Source organism: Tasmannia lanceolata, unplaced genomic scaffold (genome assembly GCF_043159265.1).
Source record: "Tasmannia lanceolata isolate RefF3 unplaced genomic scaffold, GAP_Taslan_0.1 ptg000015l, whole genome shotgun sequence".
In the NCBI taxonomy this organism is placed as follows: Eukaryota; Viridiplantae; Streptophyta; class Magnoliopsida; order Canellales; family Winteraceae; genus Tasmannia; species Tasmannia lanceolata.
This window is the reverse complement of record NW_027518692.1, coordinates 44,711,785-44,730,889: the sequence shown is the minus strand read 5'-3', so window position 1 is coordinate 44,730,889 and position 19,105 is coordinate 44,711,785. Positions and strand designations below refer to the sequence as shown.

Below are 19,105 nucleotides of genomic sequence, written 5' to 3'. Positions count from 1 at the left end.
CATTCGTCGTTGTTCTATCCTTGGATAGGCGATTTTTAAAAAAAATAAAGAGAGGGTGAGAATCTCAGCTCGCATTCCATGGTCTCAACTTCAGAACAGCTAGTCTGCAACTCTTCGGCCCTGTTTGGATTGCTTTCAGATGGGAAACATTTTTTATTTTTTTTTCTATCTATGATTTATATGTATATGATATGATTTTGGTAAAAATTGAAGAGATTTTATATGGTGTAAGCCCTTAGAGTCCCGTATTTTTCAAAAGGTTATGTAAGGACCATATCATAGGAATTGGATGATTCAAACCATCCATGTGATACAGCATAAATAGGTTGTTCCCAAAATTCATTTCCATAGGATGATCCTAGCTCTCAGATCTAAAGAGGTTTCCATAATATGCAGCTCCTGTATAGATCGGACGGTTGTTAACATCCTTTACAAATGATTTTTTTGGGCACAACTTATTTACGTTGTGGCCCATCACATGGACGGTTTGGATCTTCCTATAGTGTGGTCCGTTAAGTACTTTTTGAAAAATACGGGACCATAAGGGCTTACACCGTATAATTTCTCGGGTTGGATCAAGTTATTTTTTCTGTGTAAAAAAAGTTGGAACTTTTACAAATAATTTTCCTTTTCCTAACTTCTTCAGAGAATTCCTGCAGTCCAAACAGGGCCTAAAGGAAAGAAAACTCTTTGATTATCCATCTACCTGTTTTTTTGTTTTTTTTTTCCGTTAAAGCAGTGCGATCTCCTCTCAATTCTCAAGAGACTCGCACAACCATGGACTAAACTCCAACCTATCCCTTAAGAGTGCGGTATCAATTCCCCATACATACAAACAAAATAGAGGAATGATCCAATGCTCCCTAACAAGTTCATTGTTTTGGGTAAAATGCTAAGGCCCCGTTTGTTTTGGATTTTGAGGACCGATTGCGTCCAAAACAGATTATTGGACTCAAAATTATGTTTAGCCCGGTTTGTTTTCGATTTGATTTTGAGAACTGACGGAGTCCAAAACTGATTATTGGACTCAAAATTCAACGTATAGACTCAATCGGTTCTCAAGATCCAAAACAAAACTGAGCTTTAATTTTGAGTCCAATAATCAGTTTTGGCCACAATCAATTCTGAAAAATCCGAAACAAATAGAGCCGAAAACGACAGTAGCTGTTAGACCTGTTCCTAACATTCTTTTGGGTCCGCTTGTGCCACGTCTATGCGCATGGAACCGTTGGTCCAAATGCGGACCACAAGCCCAGCCAAATTTTATTTAGAAAACCATGATCGGATAATTCTAGGCCCTTGATCCCGATGTACCGCTCAAGTGGTGGCCCCACCTTAGACTGCCCATACCCAAAAATCAACCATTTAATCATGTCTTTAATGGCTGTTGTTGCCATCAAATCTTGAGCACAAATCAAATGAAAAAAAGCTGCTTATTGTGATGAATACAAATAGAATTACTTAACCTGCAAACGTTTAGTTGCATCACCATTTGGGCCAAGCTGATGCCGCGCATAGTTAGTACAATAATCAGTCCAGGACTCGCAATCCGTTCTCAAAATCCAAAACAAACAGTGCCAAAGTAAATTTTGTAATTATTTGCAAATAAAAACCAAATTTGGTGGCATCTAAAGAACCCCTAAGGATCCTACTTTATATTACTAATGCTATGCATACGGTATTGCTGATATTTCAAACACTGCTTGTTAACTTAAGATTATACATGATTCTATAAGTTTAACCCAACTTTCTTTCTCACTACTAAAGAAATAATGCATGGAAATGTCTGAATACAGAATAGGTAAATTAATGATAGAGATTATGATGGTCGGGAACGGATTCTTGTGCAGAGCATCCACATTTTCAGAAGTAAATTTTCTTTTTATGAGATCAGAAATGGATACTCCACCAAGCCTGCCTCGAGAGAACATCCAATATGGGCAAGTACCGGGTCGACCCAAAATAAACTGCACCTAACAATTAGGACCCTGGTACTGCCTTTAATAAGCAATAGGAATTCCCCAAAGTAACTCATTTACCTCTAATCCCTGCAGTGCTGCTTCGGCTAGTCGCTGAACAGAGTAGACAGAAGCAAATCCTGCACAAATGTCGCTCGCACAGTAGCCTGTTTCATCTTTTGTTCCCTCTCTTCATAACTCAATGAAGAGTAGATACTGCAAGAGAACAGATCAAGATTAGAACTTTGGCCTCAAATGGAATAATTCATCATCTTTATGAAATCATCTACATTATGATAGTGAAATCTCGCTAATTGTCAATGACAACTTGAAAGGGATTGATATTAACCTAGTACTTAATACTGACCGACAGATAAGTTCCCTTTCTGATAATTATTATCTGTTTAAAGTTAATGATCAATAATAGGAATGTAACTCATGCTTGAGTACAGATACTAGCAATAATCCAGACACTGAGTACTGAGAACCTGAAAGCTGTAATAACATATCATTATATAGCTTATATCAGATTTTCTTTTGGCACACATATTCAAGCTAAAACAAGATTATTGCTACACCCCTTGGTCATGAGTCCTCTACATCCAACATGAACAGTTTTGAGTATAAGGGGTCTCTCATTGGAGGACAAAATTTTAGCCTATACCAATGCAACCCAAAACAATTGGAACACCGAGAATGAATACATAAAAGGGAAAGCGAGTAGGAAACTTTGTCCAAAAATATAAAGGTCAGTTTGCTTTTTATGAGGCAAAACAGTTGGGCATACGGAAGGATCCTTAAAATGACCACAGAAGCTACACTCCGAACTCCGAAGTCTCCGCTCCAGCACCTACAGCTTTTGAGATAATGAATGCATTTGAGAAAGTACTTGATCAATATTTTGTAGATAACAGCTTATAGGAAGGAAAGTAAACCGGCAATTATATCTATGGATACATCAAAGTGGACCATTGAAAAAAAAATTCTTACATCAAATTGGTCAGCCCAACAATGATAGCTCGGACGACAATCTGGGTGACTAAACCAGCTTCAGTTGTGCAACATTTACATTTTATGTTTACAATTTTTGTAAATTTGTATACCTTCATGTATTTGTCAAGTTACAAAGTTCCAACCTTGAACACTTTTTTTATTTTGTAAGAAATATTAACCCTGCATTCACAGTTTTTACTATGATATGGACGAGACTGCATTGCAAAAAAATGTCCAGTGTCCATTGTAAAGCTTGTTCTTCAGAGGGTGTTGCCCTAATGTTGTCAAGACAGAAAGGCTGGATGACCTTCTGAAACAAACAACCTATTTTGCTCCCAGTTTCCTCGTCTTAATTTCCATTACGGCAAAAGCTTACAGGGTTATCGCATTTACATCGCAGATTAGAACAACATGGCCTAAGAAATAGAAAGCAAAATAGTAGCAAGGTGTTTTGTTAGATCATACATATTAACGCTAGACAGTTACTTCACTATGGGGCAATATTTGGAGAAAAGATATGACATGAATTGAATGGTTGGTGTACTTTTTTTTTGAATGGTTGGTTAGTGTACTTTATAATTATCATATTCTCCTTTTAAAGAATCCAATGCGATGAATAAGATGGATTCCTAACAGTTTCATCATTCACCCTTCCACTTCAGGATCTATAGCCAAATCAAAAACCAATTCTTCCTCGTTACAGCAAAGGTTAGGAACTTAGGAACTATGATATTAAGAATCAGGAACAAGACAGAACCCAAGTGTGAGAGAACATCAATTTCATTAAAAAAAAGTTACATAGTTCTGTGAATATGATTGGAAGATAATTCACGAGGACTTCATTTTAATTTTTTCAATGTGAATAGATGGCTCAACAAATTATTGTCGATTCTCAAAACAAAAAAAAGGAAGTTATGGAGTTTCTATTCAACTTAAGTTGAAGAGTATCTGATAAAGGCCAAAAGACGCAATTAGGAGTAGTATAACAGTTGAAAAGTGCCGACCCCAACTACTTTGGGACAAGGCTTAATTGAGTTGAGTTGAGTATAACCGTTGGAAAGTGTTAGAGTGGATTAATTGGTTGTTGACTAATAGCAGGAAGAAGCTTCATCTCTATCACAGAGTAGATTTCCTTCACTCTTGTCTAAGACTCTGGGAGGACGGGCGTGCGTAAAAGATTTACCAATCAATCAAGGTTGGCAATGTATATATATATATATATATATATATATATATATATATATATATATATATATATATATATATATATATATATATATATATATATATATATATATATATATATATATATATATATAAGTTAAGTGAAGCTACACATACGTGTAGCTAACTTAGCTATACCGACGGCTTAAAATACAGTGGGCCCACATTGTTTGGGTGATCCAAACCATTCATTTGATAGGCCCTCACATTGATAGGGTGTGCCCAAAAAATCAGCTCCATTGGATGATCCCAACCCTTCAAACTGTGGAGGCAAAAATGGACAGATTTGTGAAGGCTTTTACACGTCCATTTTTGCCTCCACAAATCGTAGGGTTGGGATGATCCTATGGGGCTGATTTTTTGGGCACACCCTATCTATGTGAGGGCCCATCAAATGAATGGTTTGCATCACTCTCTCTCTCTCTCTCTATCTCTCTCTCTCTCTATATATATATATATATATATATATATATTTTTTTTTTTTTTTTCAGTAATCCAATGCCTAAGAATTCATCCAACACGTTGTTTTGAAATAACTAATTGGGGAACTGAAATCAACCTGTCTGAAAAGGAATTGTTTTCAAATAGAAAGTAATTTCCTGTGATCTAGCACTCTAATAGAACAAGTAAATGTACATAAGATATCTTGAAGAACATAGAAATAGATAGGCTTTTTATAAACATTGTCTAAACATATCATTCAATTTCAGTACAACAATAACAGCGCTACCATAACTGCAAGCCTAGAAGGTAGTTATGTCCTACGATAACCACCCATTGTCATATGCCAGTCTCTCTACATTGTCTAACTGCATGAACAAAATATCAAATTTGGTGCAGAAACAAACTTCTGTTTCCAATTTTTGTACAGCATTTTCATAGAACAAAGGTGGATCAGTAAGATACTTAGGTACAACTATGAGTCTATGCTTTATGTATGCCAGATCATTATCTATTCAGAGATCGGCGGATTGAGCACATAAAAATCTCCTTGCATCTATTGATCAATTACGTTTTCATATTCATGAATCAAACTGATAGGATCATGACGCAGGACAGCGTAAGGAACAAAGGGAAGGGACTGTTACGAGGGTTTAAGGTTGATTTAGGACTCTTGAGCGAGAGATGAATATGCTAGAATCACTCTGGTATCTTCCAGGCTTCACACCTCCAACGACAAGTTTTTGCAAAAAAATTTCAAAAGATTCATTTCATTCATCCATCGAAAATGTACAAGGTTTCCTCCTTTAAGAAATGGGAGGTTTTGGTAATTACAAAATTACCTAGGGATTTCTCTTTAAAAGAGCGACTCACACATGGCAATGGGTAATTTTGGTAAGACATAACTACTTGGGTAACTACTTGGGATTCTCTCTTTAAAAGATCGACTGACATATGACAATGGGTGGTTACTACTTATGAATCTCTCTGTAAATGAGACTGACACTTGGCACCCCATAATTGTCTCAAAAAATACAATCTTACAAACTTACAACAGAAATGAACACAATAAAATAAAATGAAAAGACATAGTTTTTTGTAACTGATGGTGTCCCATCAAGTCACCATGATTAAGCTCTGAAAAATGTACAACCACAGTATTTAATGTGCATACTCTTGAGAGATGCCATACGGAGGCTAAACCCAAAACTAATTAAGACAGTGTAAACTACAGACCAGAAAGACTACTCAACTCAACTAAGCCTTTGTCCCAAACTAGTTGGGGTCGGCTAATGAATCCTTTAGAATATTTTTCACAGACCAGAAAGACAAAAAAAGAAAAAATTATGAATGACTCATGTTCGATCTTTTGTCAAAGGCGAGAGAAATTCAAACAATACCTTGATTTCCACGTCTGTGTGGATATCACATTCTTTACAGAAGTATCTTCAGAGGTGGAAACAATAGATTTTGAAATTTCTTCTGCTTCAGATGCAGGGAAATTCAACATGAGGGATGAAAGTAATGAATCAGTGACTGCATTTGATGTGTTAGTGTTGGTTGACCTATACCCACCGCCTCCCAAAAGCACCTGCAGGTGGGCCTCACGAAGATCTCTACCCAGTAGAGACAGAGCCTGACTGTTGGGGATAGCAACTCTACGTAATCTTCGACGTCTCTGCAAGTGATCCTTCGTTAAAGAAAACATAATTAAGAGATTAATTTCAATTAAGCATTTAAAGCTAGTGAATTGGCGGATACACTGTTTAGGAAATATTTATCAAATAAACAAACAATGAAGCAAATTTCATTTCCTAGAACAGGTAGACAGAAAGGATATCTTGAATAGATGTCCATGTTGCACTGTAATATGGTTCAGCATGTCCCGTGACACCTTAACGGAGCAAATTGGACAAACCTGCAAGAGAAAAATAAAAATAAAATAGATGGGAGGTTAGGCTTGCATAATATGGAGACATGATATAACAAACTCCTATCGTGCAAAGAATTGTCAAAAGCTATCGATCTGTCTAATTACACTATCAGCTGTAGTGAAAAATCACAAGCACATATAGGGATTTTTTAAAGGGCACACTAAATGTGTGATCTGTCAATTAATTAAAGAAAAACCTTAATTTGAGACAATTAACACTAGAACAGAAAACTGAGGTATGATCACAGCGGCCATGTTTGTTTTTTTTGAAATGGCAGGATAATTTCATTAAGAAAGGAGCGGGCCGAGATGGACCTCTATCAAAATTACAAGACAGACAAATGTTCTTTTATTTCTATCTATGTGATTAAGGGAATAATCACAGCGGCCATGTTACTACAACAATTTGACGGACTATGGTTATGCAACATGGTAACCCACCAAAAAGAGATATTTCCTGTGTCCAAAAAAATGAACAGTAAAGAAGAAATAAATTACTTCCTGGCTTATGAGAAAAAAGAAGAAGTTGTGCTCTGACACTAACAAAAGAAACTTTTCTATACTTTCCCAAAGTACGACTAAAACAGAAAACTGTGAGGTTCGTAGCAGCCATGAACTACTTGCCCTTATCAAATACAAGCAATTGAACTACTTGCCCTTTTCAAGCATCTTTGACAGATTCTACATCTCTTTATGACCCACTGTGCTAGTGAGTTCTTCTATACGTTCATTGAAGCATGGCTTGATTTTCACAGAAGCAAGATATCCTCTTGAATCCCTACACATGGGCCGCTAGATACATTGATTCAAGGTTTCTCATCGCTCTACCAGAGGTTCTAGCAGGACATCCCCTCTGAATCCCTGCACATGAGCCACTGGTCACATTGCTTCGAGGCTTCTGCTCGCCCTAAACTCCATAAACAAATATTGCAAGGACCAACCTCTTACCACCTAAATGATATTGTCACCAGCATGCTAGTGTCCCCTCTTCTTTTTGTTTGAAGAAAATGAAAAAAAAAAGATACGAGAAAAAAGGATTACAAATGTAAATAATGATCTGAGATCTGATATGATTATTTGAAACTGGTTGAAAAGACTTTGAATGGAAAGAGGACTATCATATACCCGATGCCATACCATACCTATATCCTTATCCTTACCAAAACCCCACCCACACAGCAACTCACATCTTTAAGGCCTCCTTAGATCCTCCAAATCTCTGACATGCTCCTTAAAATCATACTCAGCGTCCATCTTTCAATTGAACAGGATCCATCTTGTTCTTGTATTCCACTGCATTTTTTTTTAGCAATGGTTGCAGTGCCCAAGGAGCCTTCATTTATGAACATACAATTCCACAAACTATAAAACTGAAAAGGTGCCTCAAAGTAAATCTCAAGTTTAGACACATCCTGTCCCTGGGCTTGAAAGCCTTGATTCCATCAGTAGCTCCATAGATCTAGCAGCTTTTGCTATTCTTAACTTTTTAAAAAAAAAAAACTAAATCACTAACTCTTCATATATTTGGACTCTTAAAGGAGAATCCAGGGCCATTGATGAGAGTATGAAACTAACGAATACATAAAAATGGATAAAACAAATAGCAGACACCCACATGAGAACTCAAAAAAATATTGCAAATACTCGTGGCTTAAGCCTGGCAATATGAAGAGCATCATAACTAGTTCAGCAACAACAGAACTAACCAACTGATCAAACTAGGCCTGCATAAAGACCACATCTTTTCAGCCTCTCCCGAAACTAACCCAGATAATATCTTTCCCGTATAAAAAAGGTTCATATTCCCTTAATCACATAGATAGAAATAAACGAACATTCATCTGAAAGGTGAGACAGCCTACTGCTATCTTCTATGATATTCGTGTGACCGTAACATAATTATGAGAATCCTGGCCAATGAAGATCATATATCTTGATGAATGGAAGAAAAAGTGAGACAAGAACATAAGCTTCCAAGTTCCAACATAATCCAATGGAGATACACATGTGACTACAGATACCCATGATTCTTTCAATCCATAAACAAAACAACTAAAACTAGATTATCAAAATTACAAGAACTCGTAGATACCAAAATGGAAAGACATGATTTCCATCTATTGGTAAAAAAAAAAGATTAGATTTCTTACTCACCGTGACTTTCGACTCGATGGGATGCTCATCTTCGAGATGCGAACAGAGAGACGCAATGTCATAATCCTCATAGCAGTAAGGGCAGGGGAAATCGGGGCGAACCTCCTCTTCCACCTCGAAATCGTCGATAGCTAGCCGATCTGAAACAAAACAATCAGAAATTCTTTCAGAAGCAATAATATATAAAAAAAAATTGTCTGAAACAAACCAATCAGAAATTCTTTCAGAAGCAATAATATATATAAAAAAAATATTGTCTGAAACAAACCAATCAGAAATTCTTTCAGAAGCAATAATTAACAAAATAAAATCTAAAACAAAACAATTGGAAATTCTTCAGAAGCAAGAATTTTAAAAAAAAAATGTCTGAAACAAACCGATCAGAAATTCTTTCAGAAGCAATAATTTAAAAAAAAAAAAATTGTCTGAAACGAACCAATCACAAATTCTTTCAGAAGCAATAATTAAAAAATTTGTCTGAAACAAAACAATCAGAAATTCTTTCAGAAGCAGTAATAAAAAAAATAAAAAACTGCAGATCGGAGAAATAAAAGTCAAACATTTTTATAACCGATTGAGAAAAAGGAAATGGAGAAAAACCTGATTGGGAGTTCTGATGCTGCTGAAGCGAGTAGTGCCGCTTTGCGGCAGCGAGGCGAGAAATCCAGAGATCGGAATCCATGGAAAATAAAAAGGTGAAAGGGAATAAATCGTCAGATAAAAATCCACCAGATCTTCTCCCTTTTCTCTCTCTTTATGATGAAATTTGTAATTTTTATGATGATTTATTTTCTAAGCCGGACATCACGATTGAGGAGAGAAGAAGGAGAGAAGAGAGGTAAAAAATGGGGTTTTTATTGGGGAAGGGTTTCAGAATTCAGACCAATCTAATTACGCGTTGAGAAACATGAAAAACAAACACCAACTCAGAGAGATTGTCCGACGCATCGGACACAGATATATACAGCTTCGAATGTACGTGTGTTAGAAAGAATACTTAGGGTGTGTTTGGCGTACCGTTTGAAATAGCGTTTAAAACGCCGTTTTGCAAAACGGTGTTTTGGTTCAAAACGGTGTTTTGCCAAACGGCGTTTTCATGTTTGGTTGGCCAGATCAAAACGGCATATTAAACGGCAAACGGAGGTATTGTGTGTTTGGTTACAAATGCCACAAAACAGAGTTTTAGTGGTAAAATGACCAAAAAGGGCATTGTTTGGTTGGCCTCAATGTAACTCAACTACTCTCTCATTAGGCCAAATATTAAAAGGTCATTAAGATCTCATTCAAACACTACTAAAATTAAACATCATTGCCAAAAAAAATACAAAACAAAAGGTATAGGGTATGCTAAAGAGGAGGTGGGAAATCATTTTCAATTCAGGAAAAAACAGACAAGTTTCTCACATGGTGATGGGTAGGGTAGTGGACTAGTGGGTCCCACTATCATATCTTTAAAAAGTGGGACCCACCTTTTGACTCATAAATACACGATATCCTCATAATTTTGCAGGTGGCCCCACTATCTTTCACATCCAGATTATTTGTCGGTGGGTCGGCCGATAAACTCTGGTTCCGCCCACTGCCTATCTTTCACGGAGCCATTACGAGACGTGTAATCCAGTAAAAGAGAGGTCTTTTTTCAAAGAATTGTGCATGTATAGAAGGCCCCTATGGTCATATTTGTATGGCAAGAATTTTGTGGAAAAGTTAGGGAAGGAAAAATATTTCTAAAATTTCTTACTTTTTTTAGGCTTGAAAAAAAGATAATCGGAACAAACCCAATTCAAATTTTGTTTAGAGAGACTTACAATTTATGATAATATCCTTCCAAATTAATCATAATCAGAGATTTTGTACGGTGTAATGTAAGCTCTTCCAAAAAAACAAAGGTGTAAAAATGGGTTTGGTGAGGGTAAACATGTAAAAACCCAAAACCCAAAACTCCGTTCAAAACGGCGTTTTGCAAACGGACCTCTCCCCCTCCGTTTGCAAAACACCGTTTTGAGGGTTCAAAACGGTGTTTCAAACGGCGTTTCAAACGGAGGCTGCGCACCCAAACACTCCCAAACGGCCGTTTGGCCTCAAAACGGTGTTTCAAACGCCAAACGGCGTTTTAAACGGTACGCCAAACACGCACTTAGTAATCCAAAAAATTCTAACTTATCCTTTTGAGGATAATCATGTTTGATCGGACACAGATTGAACAATGGCCTTTAGACCACATCAATCGATTGATCTAACGGTTGGGATCATCTGGTATTTACATAGAGATCAAATCCAAATGCGACCACAAAATAAAGAGGTTTTTAGAAAGAAAATTGCGAGATTTTATATGGGGTAAGCCCTTATAGTACCGTGTTTTTTAACGGACCACGCTGTATCCAAACCGTCCATGTGATGGGCCACAACGTAAATAGGTTGTGCTCCAAGAATCATTTCCATAGGATGATCCTAGCCCTCCGATCTATAAAGGTTTCCATAATATGCAGTTACTTAATAGATCGGAGGGTTAGGACCTTCCTATATAAATGACTTTTTAGGCACAACCTATTTACATTGTGGCCCATCACATGGACTGTTTGGATCACCCGTATAAAAAATCAAAACATACTAAAAAGATACTTACTATAGTCTTACTCGATGATATAGTGTTGTTGTCGGAACCTTCACGTGTCAACTTCATAACAAGAGTTTTCACCGACCGTCCATCTATTGGAGCCCTAATCCAAGCTAGTGGAAGAATAATGGTGAAAATGACCACCCAATAAATGTGAAATACTTCTTAGCATTTTTCCAAAGAGAAGATGCCCCACTTCATAAGGTTGCTCCAATGTGATTTCGTGGTCATGGGTTCGAGTCACGGAAATAACCTCTCTGCAAAGCAAGAGTAAGGCTGCGTACGTCTACCCCTCCCCAAACCCACAGTGGTGAGATCCTCGTGCACTGGGCCGCCCATTTACAATGGCCCCACTTGATAGTATGACTAGGGCCTTTAGTATAGTCTATTTACGTTTTGGCCCAACAAGGAATGGTTTGAATGGTGCCCAGTATACTTTTTGAAAGAATAGTGGACTTCACGCGCTCAGACCACTTTTCTCGTACCTTCTGAGAATAAAAAGGGGCCCACAAAGCGTTTCGTTTCTACTTTCTAGAGACTTAAGTCTCTAAGTTTATTTGCTTTTGTTAGGGTTAGGGTTAGGGTTAGGGTTTTTCATACTTCCGGCATGGCGACCACACAGCACGGAGAGGCGAAACCAGGGATGAGGAAACCGGTGTTCACGAAGGTGGATCAGCTGAAACCGGGAACAACCGGTCACACTCTGACGGTCAAGGTGGTGACTGCGAAGACCGTACTGCAGAAGGGCCGAGCACACCTCAAGCAGACTCGGATCGCCGAATGCCTCGTCGGAGACGAGACCGGAACCGTCATCTTTACTGCACGCAACGAGCAAGGTAATCTATTTATTTGTCTTATCCTTCTAAAACCCTAAGTCTCGATTTTTCTTTCCTCTTTTTCTAGCCCTAGAACTCCCTAAATCATAGAACTGGTTACAGACGGTATGAGATGGTGGCGATCTAAAACCCTAAAATCATAATAGTGTAATGCCTTTTTAAGTGTTAAAACTAATTTTCAACCGCACTTTCCTTTACAAATAGTAAAAACTCTAGGTTTTTTGCTGCACGCAACGATCAAGGTGATATTTTTCTGTTGATCCTTCTAAAACCCTAAATCTCGTTTTTTTTTCTTTTCCATTTTGGAGTAATAGAACGCCCTACGGTGGAAATCATAGAACTTGTTATAGACTACCGATGCGGCACGTGCGATCAGTTGCCAATGCTGAACCCTAAAACCGTTGGATTTTCTGCCTCTTTAAACCCTAAAATCACAATAGCGATTTGCCTTATGTAAGAGCTAAAGCCATTTTGAATCGCTCTTTCCTTTACAAATCCGGAAATCTCTAGTTTTTTGTGGCATCATCCTAGTGCACGCTACGATCAAGGTAATATATTATTGTCAATCCTTCTACAACCCTAAATTTCATTTTTTTCTTTTCCCTTTTCGAGCTCTAGAACGCCCTGGATGTGATTTTTTTGTCTGCGGTGGAAATCATAGAATTGGTTGCAGACCATATGAAATGGTGGTGATGCTGTACATGTGACCAGTTGGCTTTGTAATGCAGAACCCTAAAACCCCAAGATTTTCTGTCGCGTTAAACCCTAAAATCATAATAGCGATTTCCCTTTTTTAAGCATCAAAGTCATCTTCAGTTGTTATTTCCTTTACAAATCCTAAAAACTCTAGGTTTTTGAGGCATCATCCAAGTGCAATCCAAACTGAGTGCTTTGCTCTTCTTTGAAACCCTTGAAACCCAGTCAGTTCAATTTTTCTTTGAATCCCTTAAAACCCAATCAGTTCAATTTTTCTTCAAAACCCTGGGATCCGTTATTTTTGGTTCTATTGTCTGACTACTCCTAGTCACACACAACTATCTCTTTCCTTCAAACCCTATTCTTGATTTCCTATGAAACCCTAACAATTCTTTCACTATTCCTCAACCACCCTCCTAAAACCAAGCCTAACTTTGATTCAAAAACCTAATGTTGTCACATTTTGCTTGTGCCCTTTGAAATCATTTTCTTCTGTACATTCTTCTTGAACCTTATAATCACTCATACATATTTCATTTCGTAACTGTAGTTCCACTCCGTACTAGAACATTAGCTTGTTTCAGATATCCTTTGAAATGTACTTTTCTTTGCAGACATTCTGAACCCTAATCCCATCTTCCAATGCAAATCCTAGCCCCCTAGAGCTGATGTTTTGTCGAAAACTCGTATGATCACAATGCAAATTTGTTGAGTGATTGAATTCTTTTTTATATGCTAATATTGTTAGTAGTTTGCAGTTCTTTTCTTAGACAGCTCAGCATAAGATGCAGATTTTTTCCTTACGGGCAAAGGGTGAGAATGGGACTTAAAATTTCATTTTTTTTCTGGAAGTGTCCAGAATGTATATTTCATAATTAGATCTAGTTCAGTTTGATTGTTGGAATTATTCTGTATCTTTCTCTGCTTTAATTTTCAGTTTTACCATTCTTTTTTGTTGTAAAGGAACTATGAAAGATGTTAAGAATTCTGGAATGCTGCTCAATGCAAAAAATTTGGTTAGGAAGATATTTGGAGCTTAGTTACATAGAGCTGATCGAATCATATCTGTTAGTTTTTTATATTTTTGGGATTTGCTAAGCTCCATCGCAAAAGGCTTTTCGCGGCTGGTCTGTTGCACGTCAGACCAGCCACCTCGTGAATGGAGACAAACGCTGTTGTCTTCATTAACGAGGTGGCTTGTCTGATGTGCGACGACCAGCCGCGAAAACCCTTTTGCGATGGATGCTATCAATTCCCTTTTTTATTTATATTTTCTCTAATAATTGTGATGGCTTTGTCTTCTGGGCAGTTGACTTGATGACGCCAGGCACTACTGTGATTTTGCGAAATGCAAAGATTGACATGTTTAAGGGGTCAATGAGGCTGGCAGTTGATAAGTGGGGCAGGGTCGAGGTCACTGAACCTGCTAACTTCATCGTACAAGAGGACAACAATTTATCTCTTGTCGAGTATGAATTAGTGAACGTGGTGGAAGAGTGACCAAGGATCTATTTGCAGTTGTTGTGCTGAGATATGAAGAAGTAAGTTAAAAGGTTGGTGGTTAGTTTATTCTTGCCCCCTTTGGTCGTGGAGCTGCTATAGAGGTAAAGCTTATCCAAGAGAACAGTTTGAAGTTGGTACACAAATTCCCACTGAATCTTGGTGATTTTTTCTTTTTCCAAATATTCCTGCCATGAACTAGGGATAGATGTAGCATTGGCAGGGAGTGTTTGTTGTCTGTAAAACGGGTCAGCACTTGTTGATTCCACAATATGCGCATACATATACCTGCTGAACATGGAAAGTAAACTAATGTTAATAATAAGATCATTGACACTCTCTCCTCCTATTTGGCTTTAAAGTACTCCTGTTATCATAGAAAGTGTTGACATCGACAGCTGAAAAGTCGATGTTTTTTATGCTATTTTCCTTGTTATGGTTATTTATATTCATCAAGTACTAAATGTCTGTTTTCATGTTATGTCATCATCTTATTGTTCTGATTCCCTGACTGATTCTATTTTTATCATGTTTCACTTGATCAAGGTCCATACATTTATACATAGATATTGCGGTCTCTCTCTCTCTCTCTCTCTCTCTCTCTCTCTCTCTCTCTCTCTCTCTCTCTCTCTCTCTCTGTGTGTGGTTATCTTTTTCTGTTGTACTACGTCCTAGGAAATACTGTCAAGACATGCTTTTCGTCTAAACTATCAAATTTTTATGCCGGCGCGTAGCTTTGCGAAGGAATGCTTTCTGGTTTTTGATGCATTTGGGTGCCAATATCTTATTCTAGTGAAGCCGTGGTTAGGGCGGCTTCCCAAGGCATCAAGAGACTAGATAAAGATCTCTATGCAGTTCCTCCATGGAAATTCTTATCTTATTTTTAGGAGATTTCTGACTTAATTGAAGGTTCTTCCATTGTTTTTAAACACGTTAAGAGATCTACAACTTGTGATGCAGATTCCCTAGCTAGGTCTTGGGGGAATAGGTCGGGTTTGGAGTGGTTTGACTTCCTACCTCCCTGACATCAAGAGACTAGATAAAGATCTCTATGCAGTTCCTCCATGGAGATTCTTATCTTATTTTGAGGAGATTTCTGACTTAATTGAAGGTTCTTCCATTGTTTTTAAACACGTTAAGAGATCTGCAAATTGTGATGCAGATTCCCTAGCTAGGTCTTGGGGGAATAGGTCGGGTTTGGAGTGGTTTGACTTCCTACCTCCCTAACTTCTTTGTGTTTTATCTCTGTATTTGTTTTTGTTTTTCCTTGTTCTATTGAGGACCTCCTCGGTTCTCGCTTTATTATTAATATATCCTGCATTTCACAAAAAAAAAATCTAAGTTCTACCTCTACTGGCTGATTTGCGTACTGTCTGGGTTCAGTTATGTGAGGGTTTATAGAGTGGCTGTTACTTGAGCTTTCCTTTTATTATTGGGTAATGCTTGTGATACTGATATTTGAGGCCTGCTATCGATAATTTTAATCACTTGATGCTGAGGATTGAGGTCCCTGTCATGGAATAATTTGGTCAAGCACTTAGGAAAAGGGGGTTGGTTTCTACTTTCTAGAGTTGGAGGAGAGTGGGTTGGTTGGTTGGTTCAGCATTTCTTCGTTGACAAATTAACCTCTCACATTCATAAGCGTTCTTATATGGATTAAAACAGGAGACCAGTGCATGATCAGGTCGACTTTTTATCTTCACTGCTTCCCATATGCTACTAGTCTCTTCATCCCTTTATTGTACACTTTGCTAGTTGGATGTTGATAATTTCCTGGGAAATGTAATAGTCCATAATAGTGTAAATAGAAGAAATGAGTTCCAATATTCTAACTAAGGATTGTAGAATTGGGTGATGACCATTTGATCCGTGTTTGGGTTTTTAGAATGGGGTGACAAGGATCATACGCTTGCAATTAATGGAGGGGTGCCATGGTTAGCATTGATGAGCATGACCTTGATACTTCAACTGAGCGGATGTGATTGGCACAGTTCAAATGCTGGTTTGCCTGCCTTATCAAGCATATGGGTCCATTTGAAATAAACTAGATACTCGTGACTCATGTACTTAGGAACACTAGATCCTGAAGAAGAGGTCGAACAATCAAACAGTATATTATCTATAATATTTCGATATGATTATATTATTGAATATTTATTGTGTGAGATTGAATGTCTTCATCCAAATTGGTTATGAAAAAAAGGTATGCCAACTATTACTGGAAGGTCTCCATTGTTAATCCGTCATTTTTTCTTCAGATTGAGTCGAACTTTTTGTTTTTCACCATCTAGATAGCTGCATCTATGTTGGGTCATCTGCTGATAGATTGAATTTAGGAAATGATATCTGCACTACCTTGTGTTAATAATGACATACCTCACATTTTTAAAGTTCTTTTTGTGATTGAATTATAATAGCATTTTGTGATTTGTAGCATCTATAACAGCTAATTAGTGAAGTGTATAATGTAGAAAGGAGTGTCATTATTGAAACAACTGGGGTGTAGGGAATGAAAATGTGGAGGTGTCAAAATGATGAAAGGTTTTAGAGACAAGGAATTGTAGGAGAAATGGTGGTAATTTAATGAGAGGTTTCCAAATGATGCAAGGTTTTACGCCATGATGATTTCTAGGTTTTCAACGTAGGAGTATGGTTTCTACAAGCTTTATATATGGAGATTCTTTGAGTGATTGAGAACTTCATATCCCTCCCTCTCTCTCTCTCTGCTAGAGTGGCAAACCCTTAATACCATGGCCCACCAAATTCTCTACGCCTGTTCTTTCAACCCCTTCGTTGCCGCATTCTCAACAATCAACATCCTCTTATGGTTTAGAACATCAACTCTTTCCCCCTTTTTTTTTTTTTTTTTCTATTTTAAGTTTTAAGGTAGAGTGGATTTTTGACGTAAATGAAAACATAAGTTGCCAAGTTCAACTTCGTTGTTTCTTTTATTCTGAGATTTTCAGGTTTCTACTCCAATCTTCAATTCTGCAGAACAAGACATTTATACTCTGAAATGGTAGAGGAGGGCAGATACAGGAATAAGAAAATTGGGTGCATTCAGTAGAATACTATGGAATCATTTATTTGTGATTTTGTGGTCGGTTGATATTCCCACTGCTACATTTGAGTGACATTCTGCCTTGTCATTGGCTTTTTTCTTTAAATGGAATTGTATGTAAAAATAATTTCCATAGAAATCTTTTACAGGGAATATTCCAGCATTTTGTAAACTCATTTTCCATGGAAATTGTTATCCAAAATCAAAGATTTTACCCATTTTCAAGGGAAATTGCAAACCTATGGTGTAAAATTCAGGGGTCCGCCATTTCATTATCCTCTTCCCCATCCCAATGTTCCTGAGAGCGATTTTAAAAGTGGAAACAAGAGATTTAGATCATCAAACAATGACGAGAAAAAAAGGGTTAAATCCGGAGCTTCGAATTTTTGTGATGTTCTCTAGCTAATCAAGCAACTTGAACCCACTTCGAAAATTCTCTTTCCTTTGCCTCCCGTGACGCAGAAACCCGGCTGGTTCGATCCAGGTTGGCCAACTGCATCTTCCGGATTTTCTATTTTTTCTCATTCACAGCACCTAAATAAGGTGGAAAATGGTTGATGGAAAAAAAAAAACCTAAGGCCATGTTTGGCAACGATGATTTTTTTTTTCATGGAATATTAGGTTACCAATGTTGAGAGGGGGAAGGATAGTGGGAGTGAGAGGGGATGAGTGAGGAACCAGCAGGAGAATAAGGAAAAATAAAACTCTATTCGAATAGAGTTATTCTTTTCCCTATTTTCACCCACTTCTCACCCTCTCCTCGCTCATGTCCTCTCAATTCTCTTCTTCCTCACCCACCCTCCCTCTACCACATCTCCCATCACTTGATAAACCAAAATTCAATGGAAAAACTTTCATGGCTGCCAAACATGGTCTAAGGTTTCACATTGTACACCTACGGCCAGTCTTACCTAGATAATCGTCCTTTAGTTTTTAACCTGTCAATATTTATGGAAAATGTCATCTTTCAAAAAAAAAAAACCTAGATAATCGTCACTTGGATTGAACAATGACCAACTCACAGTAACCAAAGGAAATCATGGAGAAAGATGCATCAAGTAGGAGTTTTACACGTCCCTTAGAATCCATGAGGTAGAGAGATTCATTTGAAATACCAGCAATGCAATGCCCCCAAGAAACTTGATAGTTAGGCTTATAATACATGCAAGGTAACTAAAATTAATTCGTTTACATATGATATCATAATAAATAAAACAAATATTGGTCTAACTTAGCAAATCGGATTCAAGTCGATCAAAGACAGTTCGACTCTTACTATAACCTGGCTCAAGGTAAGTACGTAGGATTATGGTGATTATAGCACAGAGCCCTTCGGTGCTCGCGAACAAAAAAATTACACTACAAAAATCTAACAGTGAAGTAACAAAGCTAATGGTCTGACCCAGAGGGATCCTAGTTTGAATCTCGAGTTCAAGTCACATCAAGGACACTTTCAGGCTTTTCAATCTGTCACATACAGACCAACTTAAAATCGAATTGTTCACTCCGATGAAAAATCCATTCCTTGTGCTACTTTCCCTATGTCAGGCAAGGAAGGGCCTACACTCTTCCAATCTATGGGGCACCTAACGGAATCCTCCGGCTATGGGGCAGAAGCCTTTCAATCGCTTGTCTGCTTTTCGCATGCTGTTCTATATCTCCATGAATCTAGGAACTTTTGCTCGCATAATC

General features: G+C 37.6%; 2 protein-coding genes across 3 annotated transcripts; one reads left to right on the top strand and one right to left on the bottom strand.

Moving 5' to 3' along the window:
* Nucleotides 1–1,558: 1,558 nt before the first annotated feature.
* Nucleotides 1,559–9,665, bottom strand: LOC143847509 (protein DEHYDRATION-INDUCED 19-like). Of its 2 annotated transcripts, XM_077356369.1 has the most exons (6): nt 9,304–9,665; nt 8,704–8,843; nt 6,457–6,534; nt 6,192–6,300; nt 6,017–6,098; nt 1,559–2,174 (listed from the first exon to the last, which is right to left on the bottom strand). In XM_077356369.1, the coding sequence occupies exons 1-6, from the start codon at nt 9,383–9,385 to the stop codon at nt 2,066–2,068; spliced, it is 600 nt and encodes a 199-aa protein (XP_077212484.1). In that variant the 5' UTR covers nt 9,386–9,665; the 3' UTR covers nt 1,559–2,065. The 2 variants fall into 2 exon arrangements, with proteins under 2 accessions (XP_077212484.1, XP_077212483.1); XM_077356368.1 differs by having other exon boundaries at nt 6,017–6,300; nt 9,304–9,654.
* A 2,210-nt stretch (nt 9,666–11,875) lies between these two features.
* LOC143847506 (uncharacterized protein At4g28440-like) lies at nt 11,876–14,699 on the top strand. The gene is made up of 2 exons (XM_077356364.1): nt 11,876–12,156; nt 14,162–14,699. Exons 1-2 carry the CDS (start codon nt 11,928–11,930, stop codon nt 14,350–14,352), a joined length of 420 nt encoding a protein of 139 aa, XP_077212479.1. The 5' UTR covers nt 11,876–11,927; the 3' UTR covers nt 14,353–14,699.
* Nucleotides 14,700–19,105: the final 4,406 nt, after the last annotated feature.

Coding starts and splice junctions, on each gene's coding strand:
- LOC143847509 (XM_077356368.1), bottom strand. CDS start 9,385: ATGGATTCCGATCTCTGGATTTCTCGCCTCGCTGCCGCAAAGCGGCAC. Junction 6,535..8,703: donor CCATCGAGTCGAAAGTCACG/GTGAGTAAGAAA, acceptor TTTCTCTTGCAG/GTTTGTCCAATTTGCTCCGT. Junction 2,175..6,016: donor ACACAGACGTGGAAATCAAG/GTATTGTTTGAA, acceptor GTTCTCTTGCAG/TATCTACTCTTCATTGAGTT.
- LOC143847506 (XM_077356364.1), top strand. CDS start 11,928: ATGGCGACCACACAGCACGGAGAGGCGAAACCAGGGATGAGGAAACCG. Junction 12,157..14,161: donor TACTGCACGCAACGAGCAAG/GTAATCTATTTA, acceptor TCTTCTGGGCAG/TTGACTTGATGACGCCAGGC.